We start from the raw sequence: 19,416 nt of genomic DNA, 5'->3' as shown, positions 1-19,416 counted from the left end.
CACAGAACTTTCTGCAGCCGGGGGAGGTTTCTGGAGATGGGTCTGAACCAGCCTTGAGAAGGGCCCCTGCAGGGGAAGAGGAAATCTTGTCCCTCACCAACCCGGCCAGGACCAGCAGCTGGAGTGTGGCGTACGGTAAAGCCCTCAGCCAGGGTGCCCCCAGTCCCTTCCCCCCCCGGCTCCGGGTCCAGCACTCAGGGATTAAAGGGGTCTTGGGCTGGCTAAGTGTGTATGTGGGTGGATGTGTGACCACGGAAACTTGTCCCCAACCATGGTGCCCTGGGTGGTCGTCCACCCATAAGGCTGGCCCTGTCCACCCACAAAGTGTTCTCCAGCTGCCCAGCTCTGAAGACAGCGCCGCCATCCCCAGCAATAGCACAGATGTAAGGGTGGCAACACTGTGACACCCCCCCGCCACTACAATAGCTTGCGACACCTCCTCCACCATTGCCCCCTTTTGAGTTGCGGGCCCCACTGTTACAGCACTGTGAAACTTCAGATTTTAGTATCTGAAACATTGACATTTATTATATTTTAAATCCTATGACTGTGAAATTGACCAAAATTGACTGTGAATTTGGTAGGGCCCTACATATGCTCTATCACACCACATGCTAACATGTCTTCCTTTATGCCATTCTACCACTTCTTGGGAGGGTGCCTCTCTCTCTTTTTTTTTTTTTTTTTTTTTTTTCCTTCATTCAGTCGTGGTATATTGGAGTCTCTTACTCACAGTTTGCAGGACTGTGGTTTATATGCTCATGCCATTTGAGCCTGTACTCACGTTTTTTGCACTTAGGGGGTGTTACTCTGAGCATATCTCTAGCATACACATTCCTCACCTGGTCTCTCTTGCTTACATCACTCATCTATCTCCAAATTTGTATTTCTGTGCAACATCATTTGCTCATGTTTCTTCTTTGTTACCCAACACTCAGCAGCATATTTTAAAACTGTGGTCCAACCAGTTTTCCAGACTTTCCCTTTTACGCTTACTTGTATCTTCCTTTCACACCCTGCACCACTTATCTCTCTCCTTTTGAGCCAAGCATTCATTATCCTCACTCTCTTATTTAATCCTCTTTTCTCAGGTTCTGGACCCACAGATAATTGAAAGTTTGCATTTTCAGTATTGACTGCATGTCTAGTTTGAAGGATAATTCTACAGTGTTCATATAATTGAAATTACATACCATGTTCTCTTTGATTATTTTGAGCCTCTGTCTCTCCAGCACATCTCTCATTTTATCGAGATCCTCTTGTAGACTATTTTTCTTCTCAGTGTATAGCATCTGCAAACAACATGCACCAAAGTGGTTCTGTCGGTATGTTCCTTGGGGGGGTATCCAGGATGAGGTTAAACAAGAAAGGGCTCAATGCTGATCCCTGACACGCTCCCACCTTTACCAATAGTTTGTCTGTTTCACCAGTAGAAGTTCTGAGTGTTGACCTTGCATCTGCATAATGGTTTGGACAAGCCACACATACAGTTCTGATACCATTTTCTTCCTCATATACCACCAGATGACTTTCCTGGGAGACTCAACATTTTTTTTAAATTATGAACATGAGATCGGGTAGGAAAGTTTGGAGCATTGAGACATTTGTGCTTTTGTATACATAAACATGTTGTGCCAAGGTAGCTTTTGGTAGTGGATGTCCCAAACTCATTAACTCAATGAGAGCAGGACTTGGCTTTAATTAGTGTAGTAGTGACAGAATAGCCCAAGTCTTTGGGTAGGTTGAAATGAACCATGGTGAGATATTCTGGAACTTAAATAGAACACTGTGAATCTGCATGTGAAAGTTACTTTTCATTAAACAATAACAAATCTAACTGATTTAGTGACATTTTCTCTTTAAGGCTCAAGCACAAAGTGTTCAACAGACGCCCAGGAACACTTTAAATTGTTGTCATTTATACTTGACTAGAAGGTGTCTGGATTTTGAGTGATGCTTTGACTTTTTCATGTTCCTAGGCTATGACAGTATTTTAGGTAATGTGTTTTCAGTGAAAGATATTTCACGTTCACAACTTTAATGTGGTTTACTCAGGTAGGTCACTAAAAACTTTATTGTACTATAAATACAAGGTATGTAAATCACTAAGCTAGCATGCTGACTATGTACATCACATACATCATTCTTCAGCTTAATAGGTGAGCAGGAGCTTTGAATTATAGTAAATCTAAGCCTTGCTCCCATTAGCTGATTACTTCCATCTTGCAAATCAAGTTTTTATGCAAAACTGGGAAAACAGGAGCCTTAGCATTATTTCCATGGTAGAAGCCTTAAAAATCCCAAATTAAGTGTTGAATCTTGTAATATTCTTCCATTATAAAATGTGTACTCCTGGTTGCCCCTTCTCCCTGATTTAGATTCTGCTTGGTAGGATGGCCTTCCTAGGAGGATAGGTTGGCCAGTAATATGGATATTCCATTCAGTAGCGGAAACACAAAGAGGAACCATGTGCCATTTAGAATGGTCCCTTCTATTGCTATAGAACTCCTTCCTTACTACTTGACTTTTGCCTTTTAATGAATATTTTTCATCCGTATGACACCAGTTAAGTGCATTTGCCAACAGTTGATACTGACTGAATGACCCAAAGACTCTCTTGCTCCTTAAATCCACCTCCACAATATTTCTACTTTCTTCTAATCTAGGGAGCAAGAAGCCAAGTCTGTGATTATAGCTTCTTTATCCCTTTTGGCCACTGGTGATGGTTTATGATACAAGCCTACATAATGAGCTGAAATTAAATGATTGCTATGTTAATAATGGAAGGTCCTCAAATTTCCTGATGACAATTTCCATTCAGACTTTGCAGAGATCATGGTACTTGCCTGCGGACTTCCTTTTTTTTTCTTTTACATTTGCAATATTGTTTCCCTCTACAATGAATGATGCAATAGCAGTTGTGACAAAGTTCCTCCTCTGCCTTGGTGGGTCCTGCGCTTATTGGCAGATTTGCTCACCTCAGTGATCTCCCCCACAGTCTGGATCAACTCCTCCTGTGTCTGACCAGGAGTTGGGAGGTTTGGGGGGAACCCAGGTCTGCCCTCTACTTTGGGTTCCAGCCCAGGGCCCTATGGATTTGCAGCTGTCTATAGTGCCTCTTGTAGCAGCTGTGTGACATCTACACCTCCCTGGGCTACTTCCCCAAGGCCTCCTCCAAACACCTTCTTTATCCTCACCACAGGACCTTCCTCCTGGTGTCTGATAATGCTTGTACTCCTTAGTCCTCCAGCAGCACACCCTCTCAGTCTCAGCTCCTTGTGTCTCTTGCTCCCAGTTCCTCACACACACGTCCTCTCCTCTGGCTCCTTCCCATCTGACTGGAGAGAACTCCTTTTAAAACCCAGGTGCCCTGATTAGCCTGCCTTGATTGGCTGCAGGTGTTCTAATCAGCCTGTCTGCCTTAATTGGTTCTAGCAAGTTCCTGACTATTCTAGTGCAGCCCCTGCTCTGGTCACTCAGGGAACAGAACACTACTCACCCAGTGACCAGTATATTTGCCCTCTACCAGACTCCTGCACCTCACTGGCCTGGGTCTGTCACACAGTACAATTTGTAATCTGTATTTTATCTTAGACAAGGGGTGATTTTCTTTCCAAAATTTTTTGAAATACACTTGTGAAGTCAGTTATTTTTCAGAGGGATTTGTGTTTCTCTCTCTTCCAGAGTTCAAATGTTAAAGCAAAAATGGGAAAAAAAATTTTTTTTTTCAAAATCATGTACTCAGAGTCGCAATTTGGGATTGATTAAGATTCTAATACTTAAAATCCTCAGGACGTTCTAGCTTTTCATGGGCTTTCCCTTATGTGGTGGTTAAATCCTTGTGTTGAGAAATTTATTTTTCCTTTTATGCATCTAATGGGATGGCCGAAGTCCGTTGACATGTAAAAGGTTAGTGCCATTAGTGTAATTAGAAATAATCCTCAACATTATATAATTACATCTCAGTATTTGTGTGCGGTGTTAGGCCCTGATGGACATGTTTAGCTTTGCTGTTGGGAGTAGTAACAATGGGACTTCCTGTGGTAAATGCATAAATGTTTGCAAGATCAGGACTCTAGTCTGGATGGAATTAGTGAAAAAGGATGTATAATATTTCAGATGAGTTCCATCTTGGATGAACCATTAATGTAGGAGGAATATTGAATGAATAAACTTCCATCCAGAACTAAAAACAGGGATAGTATTTGCAGCAGATATTTTATTTTTCAGATGAAACCAGAAGTAGACCTTCATCCTGAAGAGGAAGGAGACGGTGAACTAGCATTATGGTCTCCTGATGTGAAAGTTGTTGAACTAGAAAAAGACTATAAAAGTTTAGGATTCAGCATTTTAGATTATCAGGTATGCTATTCCTTGCATTGTATATATCAATAAATACTGAAAATACCTCTGATCCTCTCTTTCCCCTTGTACTGTGCCTCAGCATTTCCTGTGAATATTATTACGATGATTTGGTAATATATTTATAAAATACTACAGTGACATGGCACTTGGACTTTGAAATGTGGGAGAAATTATTTGTTCTTTTGAGGCCAAATTTTCTTCTGTTACACTGGACCAATTATGTAAAGTATACAGTAGATCATTGTTTTAACCCAGATTAATTACTGGATATAATGAAGTGCAGTTAATCATACTCTAACTCCTAACTTTGTGTTTAAAGGCTATGGGTTCTCTTAATCACTGGGAATTACTTTATAAATAATTGAGTAGCGAGAAAGCATTTAGTATCACAACATTTTTTTGCTATTTGTTAAATGTTTTGTCAATTTTCCCCCCTCCCTCCTTCAGTTAAAAATACATTTGTGATGAGCCTGTTAGTACAGTGCTTTGCACAGGGGCTCCTAGGTGTCATGGTAACACAAATAAATCACCATTGGTTCTTTAGGGTCTGATCCAAAGGCCATTAAAGTAAATGGGAAGACTCCTGTTGTGATCAATAGACTTTGGATCAGACCCTTAAAGCACAACTATTCACTTTCCAGCTTAAGGGCCCTTGATACCAAGTTTCACCACAATTGACTTCCGTGGTGGGGTTATAAAGCCAGAAGTGACAAATGGGGTCAGCATGTGAAACCCAATTTAACTCCTTAATTAAGCAATAGATTGCTTTCATGTCATGTATTGTATAAGAATAGGGTATAGACGTTAAATAATTTTGTCTCTTGACTGCTTAAAATTTTTAGACCAATGTACTTGGGGCACAGAATTTTTTCATTATTTTTTCTTAATTAAAAGAAGCTGAATTTCAGACCTCAATAATAGCTTAAAGCAAATTTTTATGTTTAAAAAAAAAAAAGTTTTGGAACAGATTACATAGACATGATCCTAAAGCTCCTTAGTAATTCAGAGCCAAAGTCTCTGCTGGTGTAACTGGGTAAAATTCTATTGAATCTCTGCCCATTTACATTTAGTAAAGAATTTGGCCCTAAATAAGGATATAACATATCAGAATTTTGAGGTTAGGATGAAGTTTCTAATGTTATCCATCAATGTGATATTTTAAAACCTCTAAGCACCACAGTCATAAGAATTAAAATTGCTGGATTGCTTTTCATAATAACATAAACATCTGAGTGCTGCCTAAACGTTGTGGTTGAAGGAAAAAAATGTAGTCTATCATTGCACATAAATGTCAAGTGATATAAAAATCAATTATATTTTATACAATAAGACATGAATCAAGAACAGATTAAAATAAATACTTGGAGTATTATGCAAAACCTTTAATTCCATATTTTGCCAGTGTGATTTAAGATTACTGAAAGTAGATCCTGTTAGTCATTTTTGCTGATACAGTGCCAGCTTTTCGGTGGAGTCCCTGGGACTCCACAAAGCAGCAGTACACTGATTTGCTTTTAAGTTCTCATATAATCAGAAATAATGAAGGCTTTAATAGCAAGCTTTTTATTTACTTATTCACAAATGTAAATACATTAGTAATATTGGGATCCTTGCAGATTTAAATACTTTCAGATCAATATTAAATAAACAGTAATCCACTTAATCTCAGCTCTATAATTACAAAATATTGTGCTATTTTTCTGTTCGGCGTTGCCTTGTAAAGCTGTGTTGCTCTTCCCAGTACATGAGGAGTTCACTCAGAGAGAGAGAGAGAGAGTGCTCTTCATTTAAAAAACAATTAATAGTCCTCAGTGATGGAAAGAAGTGGTCTGAGTTTGCCTTCTGGAAAACTATCCAGAACTCTTGCATGGGGTGATTTTGAAAAGCACAGATGACAGGTGCACAACTCTCACTGAAAATCAGTGGAAACTGGGTGCCTAAAATCCCATTTCTGCCTTTAAACTTCCCCCCCTTGTAAGTTAATACTGCTTTAAAAATGTAGGTGTCCAGCCCCATGTAGTCTGCTTCTAAAGCTTTATTGGGAAAAAATTCAAGCTGTTCAGTGGCAAATATATTGCTTACAACATGTTTTCACTGTTTATACATAAAGTGCATAAATAGTGTCCATTTATGTGACCAGTAACTTAATTTTAAAGTTTGGTATTCGTGAGATAATTGAGTTATAACATCTCTTTCTGTGAGTGATTTAGATGATAAATTTAAATCAGTGAAACACATTTTTTGCAAGGCAAAGGAAGGATGGTCTTTGTTCTTCCACAAAATCATATCTGTGACTTTCAGTGTTTCAGGCATTAAACTGTTACCTTCTAATGTAATGTTAGCTTCATGTTGGACCAGAAGTCTGTGATAGTGGCCGTTACCAGATGCTTTAGGAGAGGTGCAAGAAAACTTCATTGTAAGCATTTATGGAACTACCTGCCCTTTGGAATGGGCAGTTGGCAGGGGGGATGGGTATGTTTCTTCTGACTCTCATCCTTGAATGGCTGGTGAATACTCTGAAGCAAGGGAGTTTATTCCTCTGTCTGAATTTTTGTTATCCTATCATCTGTTACATTCCTGGCATATGCATAGAGAAGTTTGTTTAAAACATAAAATACTTTCGCTGAAAGGTTGCAACATAACACTGTTTCTTAGAATTCAGAATGATAATGCACAAGAACCCAAAACCAGAGATAAAGCAGGCTCACCATATCCTACTCTAGGTGGGCTCTCTGCAGACTGCCTTCTGAAAGACCCTGATTGCATGCTTCCCTACAGAGCCTCCTAACCTGCAAGCAGGACCAGGGAAACCTTTAGGATTTAAAGTGACAGCTTGTAATTTTTATACTGTTTTCAGTACAGCGCGCTATCTGATGTAACTGTGAAGGTATGCCTACGCAGCAAAGAAAAACCCGTGGCTGGCCTGTGCCATCTGACTCAGGCTCACAGGACTTGGGTTATGGGGGCTGTTTCATTGCGGTGTAGACTTCTGGGCTCAGGCTGAAGCCCGGGCTCTATGATCCTGTGGGCTGGAAGTCTACACCGCAATGAAACAGCACCCGCAGTGAGCCCGGGGTTGGCTGGCACAGGCCAGCTGCGGGTTTTTCTTGCTGTGTAGACAGACTCTGAGTGTTCTCATTATCCATATAAATGTTTAATCCTACATTGAATCCTATTAAACTATTGTCATGAAAGATCTATTGTGTCCCAGTGTAAGTTTTCTGATACTTCATAATACAAGCCTATTCGTGCTTCTGAAAAGCAATACTAATAAAAACTCTTAGCGATGGAGAATAGGAATTGAGAACTGAGAGAGTGAAGTTTATTACTCTGGCATATTAATTTTTAATGGACTATCCTTCTCATGATGTTAGATTTATAAAATAAGCATATCCCAGGTGATCTAAAAGATATTCCGAGAAATGTATAAATGTAATGTCAGCTAATTTATACTTAACTTACATAACTTTAATTACAAATTAACTATACTGATTCAGAGTGACGAATAATATTTCTTCCTTTCCCCTACATTTTGTTTTTGTTTTCCTTTTTTGTGTTTAGTAACTTGAGTACTTGAAATCAGGTTTTTTTTTTTCCATTTACAGGCTACTCATGGAAGGATCTATTGCTGAAACATATGGTATCAGTACGCTAAGAGTGGGGCGTAGCCTTTGTGCTACTATAGGACATTTGTCTGTAAATTTTAAGCTTGGGATTTTCAGCTTTGCATGGTCATTTAAACTTAATAGGTCTATTTGCATTCACCAGATCTACTAAATTGTGATGAGACGTTTTAAAACTACTAAGCTTAACCTTGCAGGCAAGATGCCATGCTGTAGAAACAGGTGATCCCATGATGGACCTCCTAATATTGTGTGATATGTTTCACTGGATTCCTCCCTGAAGGGGTCTGTTTTTTTTTGTTTTTTTTTTTTAAATAGCAGCTTCCTGCTCAAGACTTGGTTGCTTAAAATGAATAATAGTGCTGATGTTGTAAAAATACAATGTGCTGAGATCCGTTAGGTCTCTTAATTGAAGCCTGGTCATTCTTGGAGACAATTTGGCTGGGATACCTCTGAAGGAAAATCCGAGGTACAGTGGTATGTGATGATGGAGATTCTACAAGCGGTATGCTGCCTTCTGAGTTGACTGTGAACCTATATCTCAGTGGAGTCTTGAGGAGCATTGTGTTACTGAAGATTCAATCTTAAAACACAAATCCTGTCTACTTTCTGGTTATTAAGGAAGGCATGGTGTAAAGTTTAGTATCCTGGCCAGTGTCTAGGTTGAGCAATATTCTTTATCTCCCTTAATTTTCCCCATAATTTCACTTGGAGAAGTTACTCTGCTCCATCTCTTAACTCGCTTTTATGTAGCGTTGTTGACATGTTCAGTGGTAACTACATTGTGGTGGATGAGTGATCCTGATGTTTAATCTGTAAAGTGTTTTGGACTTGTTTAGGATATAAGATGCTATCCTGAGTACATGAACGTTGTTCTCTGTCAGTAGGAATGCAAGTTTTGCTTATTAGCAACTTTGACTATCACAAAGAAGGGGTGGAGGTTTGGTTCAACCAGCCAGAGGAAATATAAATGTTTGATGAATAGCCACCATTGCTAGTAATAGTGCTACTCTTTTTTTTTCATTTTTAATGAAAAGGCAAGAGAAAATGAGGCTTCAATTGGAAAAATAGGAAACACTGTTATATAAAAATGAGTGTGATCATGTGGGGGTAGATAGGGAGGAAGGAAATTCAGCACCCACAATATAGACGTTTACAGACTGATGAAACCAGATACTAGGAAGGATAGTCCATTGAGCCTTGGGTTCTGAAAAAATAGCATTTAGCATAGACCCAGCAGAGCAAGGAGATTCCATACCCAATTAGTGATCTGTTATAGATGTATAGGAAAAAACACAGGCAGTTGTCCTGCAAATTTTGTGTATTAACCAGAAGCTGACTATTGAATGAGCTGATGAGCCTTTATCAAATTAAACAAGATGCTAGACAGACTTTTCATGGAGCTTAATTGCCTGTGTTTGGAATTCAAAGCACTTTAAAATATCTGATATGTGACTACAGCTAGCACGGGGGTGGGGAGGTATGGGAGTGCTGGGGGTATGTGAATATTGGCAGAAATGTGGGCTTGCATTTACAAGCATCTTTAATCCACAAGGATTCCAGTTGTTTCAGTCACATCTGAAACTCAATGACTACTGGGGCCAAATGCAGGTGCTGTTGAACAATGCATAGCAGAATACAAACAAAAAAAATTGCACAACCATTTCCAAAAGAGGCCCCAAGAGTTTTAAAAGGAGACATCCTAATCCATTCATATACTGCTTGGAGTGTTCACCAGTTTGATTTGGGCTGGAGCATTGTATAGCATCCCTCTTGCTAAATACTTTGCGTTCTTACAATTTTTTGGGTTTAGGCCACCTGGAAATGAACGTGTTTTGGACAGAGAGGCATATTCACATCCCCATGAAGCACACTTTCACCTCTTCATGTGATGGAAACCAGTGGCTTATTGGCAAGCATAATCATACAGCTATATTAAAAAGCAATTGTACCATGGCTATCCGCTTGGTACTGGAAAAGCTGATGAAGGCTGCTTTTCTTCCATCTCTGCAACCCATCCATATTTATTAACATCAAAGTACTGTAAGCCTTAATGCCAACTGTGCTGAAGATCTTGTCTGACAGAAAATTTGCATCTTTCCCTCTATGGGAAAGTTCTGCATCCCTTAAATCATATTAAGCTGCTTCATTTGAAAAATAATACTAAATAGTGTGTTCATGAATGTAGCTATTGAGAAAATTCTCTCATAGTTCTGCTTAAATACTGCTTTTCAGTACTGAAAAGGGGATGAATGGAATGAACACATTCCTGATGGAGTTTCTAGGGTACTTGTGATGAGTGAGTTTCAAAACCTCAATACAGCAGTACTAAAGGGATCAGGAATCCAGAAGCCACTTGAAGAGATCAGAGGCTTTATATATCAGCATGAGATCCAGATGGGATAGATAGAAAAAGTTCACTGTTGTAAACTAAAGAGGAACTGAGATGCAGGAAGTCCTAAGAGGACTTGGATCTTTGCTGAGGTGAAGTCTAGGGAATGGTAACTCTGATTTCTCTCAGAATGAAAAGTTAGGAGAGAATTCAATGATGTGTTACAGAAGGAAGAAGAAGAAAGTAGTAGTATTTGAAAGGAGGCTGCCGTATCCCGTGAATTGGGTCTCATTACGTTTCTTGTTTTTTAAGCAGATTTTGCTTTGTGAACTGTCGTGGTTGTTTTCCAGGTAAAATACTTGATTTTTGGAGAGATCTTGGGCATTATGCTGGAACATCTGTTTATCCAGAGTCCTTGAAATAACTAAAATAATGAACAGTAGTATTAAAAGTTAGAAACCTTTCCCTCCTCCTCCAGTAAATACAGATTGGGTCACTTTTTTTTGAATTTTTTGTCTGCTGCAAGAAAGTCTTTATTTTTAAATGCACAGGAAATCATCATTATTCTGTAGAAGTCACTCTGCCTTTAAGGACAGGGTGGGAATTTAAGGGGTCAGTACTGTAGCATGAACTGTAGTTAAAAAAACAGTGTTTTCTAAAAAAATAGTCATGAAAAGACTAGAAAAAGCTGTATGAATGGTTGGTGGTTATAGAAAGGCTCTACAGTCTACCTGTGACCAGTTGGAAGCTCATTTATGACCCCAGGCAGACACAGTGAACTAGCAACCTCTGAAAGTTCTGTTCCACTTCCATGTTTATCTGTGCTGGGACACGTTAGAGGTGATAAGTGTCCCTGAAAGTTAAACATCTCCAGGTTTCCTCAGCATCTTCTCCTTCTCCCCAGAAAAGATGCAACTCATGAAATCTAGTCAAGATTTACCATTCTGACCATATCCGGTTCCTCTTCGAATCCTTTCCCTGCCTTCTCCTTACTGCCTTCTACATCAATATTTAAATGCTTTGTCCTCACTTTTATGTCACTACAGTTCTTCCTACTGCTGTTCTGTTCTCATCCTTTTCTCATGACCACTTCACTTCACCAAATCTCCCACTCTCAACAGTCTTCCTTCAGCCTGGCCTGCTGCGTGTAGACCCTCATCCCTGAACTGTCCTGTCCTGTCTCCAGTGTCCCCTTTAGATTCCACAGTCCCTCCCTATTGCAAGGGAAGAGTTGTTGCTTATATCCTATGGTAGTCCTTCCTAGAATTCCTTGTGCCTCTAACGCCCATCTTTAAAATTATTTGTTACCCTGTGCTATTCTTCCTATTTACTGCTCCTCCACTGAGTAATGATGAGTGTGACAGTAGGCAGAGGAGTGTTCTGTTTTTTTTGTTTGTTTGTTTTTTTGAAACTAGTGAAACATCTTTGCTTTACTGCATCCCGTTCACCAAGGTTCAACTGCTTGTTTTGTATTTATAGGGCAAATTCCTCTGGACTGAAAACTTTTTTCTCATTTTTTGGTAAAACACCTACCACCCTTTTGGATGCTGTATAACGAAGAGCTCAGCACGTTACTGCTAACTGCACCACAGGGCCCCACAGGGAAATGCTGACTTAGTAAAGTTATTGCTTAAGAATCATGAGGATCCCAGTTTGGGTCTGGGCTGTGCTCAGATGTAGAATGTTGATTAAGTCTATTCATGTGATTGGAAATAAGACCACTGGCTGTTCAGCTGCACTAAGGCTGTCTGCACTAATGTTGGGCTTCTACCTGATACGTGCAACCGTTGCTTTGATTGATTGTATTTGTATTTTCCCCTTTACTCCCATTCCCTCTGTGACCCCACCTGTTTATCGTTTTCTCCCTTGCGCATCTAAGTTGAGAGGTGGGGGAGGGTTGATACTGTACCCAGCTGGTTTCCAATTAGGTGTTTTAAAAACCTTGTCTGAGTTTTTCTTGTCAGCATCCAATGTACTCCCCGAATCCTGGGAAGCTCAAGAGTTTATACTATTAGAAGTGGGCATCTGGCTTCAGCCCAGAATTTCAGTTCTGCTGAGCCCTAGCAAAGGATACGGATGTCATAACCTTAGTCCCAGATTTGGACCTTAGCGTCCAAAATATGGGGGTTAGCATGAAAACCTCCAAGCTTAGTTACCTGCTTGGACCTGGTACCTGCTGCCACCACCCAAAAAATTAGAGTGTTTTGGGGCACTCTGGTCCCCCTGAAAAACCTTCCCTGGGGACCCCAAGACCCAAATCCCTTGAGTCTCACAACAAAGGGAAATAATCCTTTTTCCCTTCCCCCCTCCAGGTGCTCCTGGAGAGATACACAGACACAAGCTCTGTGAATCCAAACAGAGTGAATCTCCCTCTCTGTTCCCAATCCTGAAAACAAAAAGTACTTTCCTATTCCCCCAGAGGGAATGCAAAGTCAGGCTAGCAATCCAACACACAGATCTCCCCGATTCCTTCCTCCCACCAATTCCCTGGTGAGTACAGACTCAATTTCCCTGAAGTAAAGAAAAACTTCAACAGGTCTTAAAAGAAAGCTTTATATAAAAAGAAAGAAAAATACATACAAATGTTCTCTCTGTATTAAGATGATACAACACAGGGTCAATTGCTTAAAAGAATATTGAATAAACAGCCTTATTCAAAAAGAATACAAATCAAAGCACTCCAGCACTTATATTCATGCAAATACCAAAGAAAAGAAACCATAGAACTTACTATCTGATCTCTTTGTCCTTACACTTAGAAACAGAAGACTAGAAAGTAGAACTACTTCTCCAAAGCTCAGAGAAAGCAGGAAAACAGACAAAAGACTCAGACACAAACTCCCTCCACCCAGAGTTAAAAAAATCCGGTTTCCTGATTGGTCCTCTGGTCAGGTGCTTCAGGTGGAAGAGACATTAACCCTTAGCTATCTGTTTATGACAACGGAATATCACCAAAGAGAGAGAGAACCTGAGGATAGCATAGAACTTGACTAGAGTAGAGGGAGCAGGTGGCTGGGGAAAGTGTTTTTGAAGGAGTGGCTGGAAGAGAGACAGAAACTGGGCTCAGGCAGAGAAGGAAAAATTGGGCAGAAAGCTTATTGTACTTGGTGAGAAGGAGCTGAGTATAGAGACTTCTGGGTGTGACGAGGTTTGACTGTGAGTGAGGGCCAAAACTCAGGATGTTTTTTTAAACTGTAAAAAGATTAGGATGAAGTTTAGGTCCGGTCTTGGTGTACCTGAACCAACCTGTCCATCCTTCATACATACCCATATGGAATGCTTCTCTTCAGAGACTAGTTCCTCAACAAGTAATAGCTAATTGTTCATTAAGGAAAGTGTCATAGTTCGGTTTGTTTCTGGCTCCCCACAAAGAAATACTTTCGAGCAACACAAAACCAAAGGAATGCGATTTGTTGTTTTCTATGGAGAAAACAGTGGGTCAAGTGGGGCTCATGAACTTTGCAAGAACTAGGCCCAGTTCCCAAAGGCATTACAGAAAGTGCAGTGCACCTTAGCTACTTCACCAGCACATGAACCTCTTCTGAGCAGTAATTAGTCTTGGTGGTGGTTTGAGTGAATAAATGAGTAAAGACCATTAAGTTCATTCCACTTACAGTAGAAGACAGATTTTATTTCAGACCACCAGGAGTGAAGGGCTAGTGCAGAAAACCCATTCTGCCACCTACCCCTACCATCCAGTTATTTATCTTTCCTCTTTTTCTGTATTTTGTTTTGTTTTTCTTTCTCTCTGAATTCCTGTTTCTTTACTGACATTTCTCACAACAGAAGTTTTGATTAATGCCAGCTGTGAACTAGTTTCTGAAATTCTTTTGCTTTATTCCCTCACTGCAGATCAATAAATACCCATGTTTTATTTCCCAAGCGTTGCCTTCTTCCATCCAAAAAAAAAAAAAAAAAAAAGCAACCTTGCCTTTTTTCTGTGTTTCAGGTTTGTGTTAAAGGCTCACGTATTAATAAATCTATAGTTTACCCGTTTGCTAAGGTATAGGTTCTTTTTGTGTTGAATAGTCATGAATAAGTCGTGTTATTGGCTTCAATTTGTCATGAGCAGGAGTTGCAGAATCAGGTCTTAAACATTTTGTATTCCAGTCCAGTTGTCTCCAGAGTCTTGAGTTTGCTGGTGATTGACTGCAGGATGGAGCATGCAATGGTAGAAAATAGCCAGATCTAACAAACTATTATCCCTTTTCAGGAGGTGGAATTTTGATAGACATCTTGTAGAGTTAGGGCAGCTGTAACTGTTTTTAGAAATTTAACTGCCCTCCTCACACCAATGCTACAGGGAAAGGGCTTTGATCATTTGGGCCATTAGGCTTAAAACGGCATTGCACTAGCTCCAGAGAGTACTGGGAAGGGAAAGGGATTCCCATCACAATTTCTCCTCTGCTCTCCTCTTTCCTGCAAGGGGAAAGTAAGTTCCTGCACCTGAACAGGGTCCAGCTTACTTCTGTTCCCCCAGTTCTAACTAGTTTGATGGCCAGCATGTTGAGGAGGCTTTGCAGAAGGAATAGTGTCCATGCTTTGGCCGAACTCTTCACTGGATGTGAAGCCATGATGTAAGCATCTCTAATACAGCTACCCTGGGGATTGACCAAGGGGTGAGGAAAGGGATTTCCTCCTATCCCTGGCCATTTTTGGGATAGTAAAAATCAAGCCTTAGGTAAATTACCCATTAATCCTCACCGTACTATTATCTATGGGTTGCTTGTTCTTTGTTTGGGGCTTAAAGAGGGTTATAATCTGTCTATTGCTCAGTGTTCAGTTTTTTGCTGAGGAGTTTAGTTTGTGAGAGCGTGTGTATGAGGTTATTTTCTCAGTATATGTAATTGTGTGTGAGAGATGTGAATAAGCTGGGGATGGTTTAAATTAGTCGCATTCTGATCAATTTCTCAACATTTTGGTCAATGGGGAAAACAAGGTTTTGGTTACCTGTAGCAGAGCAGAAGAAGCAGCAAAATTAATGACTTGAATATGGAATAACTTTCACAAAAATAATGTTTGGAAACAATTTACATATTTGGTTTTGTGCTTTTTCTAGTAGAAGTCAACATACTTTCAGACAGACAAATTTGGCGTGAGATTTAGGTCTGATATTATGTTTAATTTTTTCTTTTAAATGTTGAATACCTGGGATATTTTTTGATTAATAACAATGCTGGTTTTCCTATATTAACCAGAGATCTGTCTGATAAATATATTTATGTGATTGCAGGCCAAGCTGATTTGCATTAATGGACAGAATAAATTTGAGCAAACTGTCTGCTTATGTTGGTTGAATCATGTTTCCCTTTTCTATTCAATATTTTTCTTGCCTTAGCCCAGTTATTACTAGCTAAACTTGATTATATACCCTTGGTTAAGTTTATACCTGTTGAATTGAAAGACTGTAGTTTGAATATCAGAGAGAGATTTTCAGTCTTATTGTATTCAAGATACAAAATGAAGGTTGTAAAAAAATAAATTCATATGCATTAGTACTGTAAGTGATCCCATGCAAAATGTAATGTCACAGTAACCTAATTAACATCCTCTGATCTGTAACATGTTTCTCTTGGCTGTCTTATAAATCCTGCACTACACAAATTGGCAGTTGCAAAATTGTTCAGATTACTTAAAATTGGCACAGAAAAACTGTCTCTGTTTCTTTTGGGACTGTTTACTGTACTGTGAAGTACTATTCTTGGTCCATATTAACAGGTAAGTTCTTTTGGGGCAGCAGACAATTTGTTGCAATGTTCAAGGAAGTTGATCCAGCCTAATGCAGATTTTAAGTGGTGTCAAAGCTAATGCATTCTGAAACTAAGGGAGAATAATAGTGTATAGTAAATGTCAGTCACCTGCAGTTGTATATTTTCACATATACTCTTTCTACTTGAGACTAGGTCTGGTTTGCATTGCATTCAGAATTTTGATGCACATCCTCTCTGCCTAACAAGTATTCTGAAAAATCTGATAGCCCAGCAGAATGGGATGCATGTTGTTAACCTAAAACTCCTGTTGTTGTGGGTGCTGTCACTGGTCTTTAGTGCCCTCTATTGGCTAACACAGAAATTGATTAGGCTTTGAAAATAAGAAAGGCATCAGTCAATGAGTATCATTTTTAGAGTGACCAGACAGCAAGTGTGAAAAATCAGGATGGGGTGGAGGATAATAAGTGCCTATATAAGACAAAGCCCCAAATATCGGGACTGTACCAATACAATCGTTTCTTGTATAAAGAAACTTGGTAGCTGAGAGTTGAAAACCATCAGTGTCTGGCATGTGTAACTATTGCTTCAGCTTCACTAAAAGTATGAGCTCCATCAGCATAGCCCCATGGGGTTATGCTGACATATGCTCATGGGGTTTATAACAGCATTCTTGCAAGCTCAGCTTTTTAAGAGATTTCTTGCAGTTCAGAACCAGGATCCCCAGAGAGAACAATTCAAGTGACCTCTTTTTGACTCTTGGCACTGCTAAATGAATCCAAAACAAATGAGGCTCTGAGAATGGCAAGGCAAACATGACACCTGAGCTCAAGGAAAGGTTTATGGGTTTTGAATGGAAAAAACTATGGTTAGAATAGTACATTTCGCATTTGTGTTAAATCTGAGTAAATTGTGACCATTTTGTGCAAGTTCATATGTACTAGGCCAGGCCTAGTGCGAAGATCAAAAAAGACAACTACCAGGCCCCATTTCCTAAAGGGATATTTGAAGGTGCAGCCACCTCTTGTCTGTTGAGTTGTGAACATGGTAAAATGAGCCAGATCCTTTTAGTCTTGTTTGATCCCTAAGGAAATACATTTGTCCCAGTGCCCATGACAGTAATGGAAGCTCCCCACCATTTTCCTCCTGAGACCTATTAATTTGGCTTTTCTGTTTGCTTATAAATAATGTTACCATTTACTTTAGACGTGCTTCCTTAGACATATATGTCTAGTTTTAGACAGAGGACTTGTGCTGGAGTGAATTTGGCTTAATCTGTTTTTAGTTCTCCCAGCAAGATAACATTTTAACTCTAAATTGGGGTTTTCCCCAGCCTATCACACTCATCCTACCTCCCAGATAAATGAACGTCTTACCTGGAAGTTACTAGCTGAAATCCAGACAGGGCTGGTAGTGACTAAAGACAGCCTTATCTGTCAGATTAATGGTGGCCTATATGAAATGAGTTGATAGCCTCGTCTAGAAGATAAGTATTAAGATATAAAACTCACCATCATGATTAACACTCTTGTTGCTAGTGGCAGTAGAGAGACCAAGGATCAATGTATGAATGTAGAGGAGGCCACTATAGAGCACCACAGGCACCTTAGCAGGGCGGTAAGAGGAAGCTTGCACTGCCATTGTCTGCACAGCTCCTATGACTACACAGAAAACTCTAGCAACTAGTGCTGTCAGCATTCTGTTAGGTTTCTAAAGTCAATTTTTATTCATGGTTTACAAGACACAAACATGAGTTAGCTAAATGCTGATAGCAAATAAGTTAGTGTTGTTCTTTCATAGTGTCTGTGTCATTAGCTTTGAGTTAAATCATTAGTAAGAGAGGGTCTTTTTTAAGCACTTTCTTTTCTTTTGAAAAGAAAAGTAAAATGCAGTCCAAAGATTTTAGATCAAAGCTATCCTCCCAAATTATACCGCTTATGTATTGCCAGGTAAATCTTATTTTTTTTAATAGCTTCAGACCGCAGAAAGCAATTGTTATGGCAAGTCGTCTTATGGCCATCCCTTTGTGATGCATGGCTATTGGTGACAAAATATTCAGCTTGTCTGGAGGACTGCTTAGATTTCTGACTGATACACCACTGTCACTGTGGTTTACATTGCTCTTCTCTTCCTGTGCAATAGCTCCCTCTGCTTGAAAACATCAGCGTAATTATAACCTAGAGCAGAATGAGACCCTTGTTTTGTATTTGCCGGGTCGGTGATTTTTATACTAATTCTTCTTTTATGTGTTATTCACAAATGTTTAATCTGGACAGATATTTGGCTTGCAGTGGGGGCAAAATAATAATAGTCCTGCCTTTTGAAATCTTACCCTGACAAAGTCAATATAAAGTATTGTGCAAGGACTCTGGCCTTTTCCATGTTAGCAACAGAACAAGAACTGGTTGGTATATTTTCAGCTAATTGAAATGTAATTGAAAAAAGCTGTCTTGTCAAGGCTGAAAAATTTTGGTTTTGATGAAGACTTCATTAAAAGTAGAGAGAGAAACTTGGACTATAGGCTGGTGGTTACAGTGCTTGCTTGGAACAAGGGAAACCTCAGGTTCAAGTCCCTGCTTTGCATCTATCAATGATCTGGGATGAAAATCTCTGCAGAGCAAGGATTTGAACCTGTCTCCTCCACGTCCCAGGTCCTAATTACCAGTTTCACACAGACTTTCTTTTCCGTACTATCCCTAGAAACTTTTTCTAGCATAATTTCCTGATGTAGCTGTGCCAGCAAAACCCTAGTGTAAAAGCAGTTATACCAACTAAACCGTGCTTATGCTGGTATAGTCTAAGGGCTTGTCTACACTGCAAAATTAAGTCGACTTTATCTAATTCGACCTCAGCCCCCCCCCAATTAATGAAGTTGATTGTGCATGGCCATACCATGCTCATTGTCTCGTTAAGTGCATCCTCAATAGCAGCACCTGTATCAATGCACAAAGGAGTGCATCGTGGGTAGCTATCCCAAAGTGCAACTTGCCACAGTTTTTTGTTTTGGGACGTTTGTGCAATATCTCATGGGTCCAAAACATTGTTGCCAGGGAGAATGGGAACATTGCTTCAGCATCCCATGATGCACTGTGCTCCCTCCCTCATATCAATGGCAAACAATGAGTGGTTATCGCTCTTTAAAACCACTGTGCGTATGCCATAACCCCAGAAGCATAGAGCCTGCTCAGTTGTGCACTCTTGCTGTGAGCATCTCAAACACCTAGTGCCGCCTTCTGCAGTATTTCCAGAGCTGAAGTAGGGCCCACCGCGCGGAACATAGTAATGTCGTGCAAGCAGCCCTGCTGCAAGCCATAGCAAACAATTCACAGTTGCTGCTGGCAGTCACAGAGCAGCTGCACTCTGAGTGCCATCTGGTCCGCTGAAACAA

General features: G+C 39.9%; 1 protein-coding gene across 10 annotated transcripts in view; it reads left to right on the top strand.

The window, feature by feature from the left end:
• PATJ (PATJ crumbs cell polarity complex component) overlaps positions 1–19,416 on the top strand; it is a 215,053-nt gene that overhangs the window by 48,827 nt on the left and 146,810 nt on the right. For 9 of the 10 annotated variants that reach the window (XM_050961967.1, XM_050961959.1, XM_050961966.1 and 6 more), the window contains exon 17: positions 4,231–4,362. The exons of the other annotated variant lie outside the window; for it this stretch is intronic. In XM_050961967.1, coding sequence (XP_050817924.1) covers positions 4,231–4,362 — 132 coding nt within the window. The remainder of the gene's footprint in view (positions 1–4,230; positions 4,363–19,416) is intronic. 10 annotated transcript variants of the gene reach the window in all.

The sequence above is a fragment of the Gopherus flavomarginatus genome, chromosome 7 (genome assembly GCF_025201925.1).
Source record: "Gopherus flavomarginatus isolate rGopFla2 chromosome 7, rGopFla2.mat.asm, whole genome shotgun sequence".
Taxonomy (NCBI): Eukaryota; Metazoa; Chordata; order Testudines; family Testudinidae; genus Gopherus; species Gopherus flavomarginatus.
The sequence above is the reverse complement of the archived record's forward strand: the minus strand, read 5'-3'. Positions and strand labels throughout refer to the sequence as shown.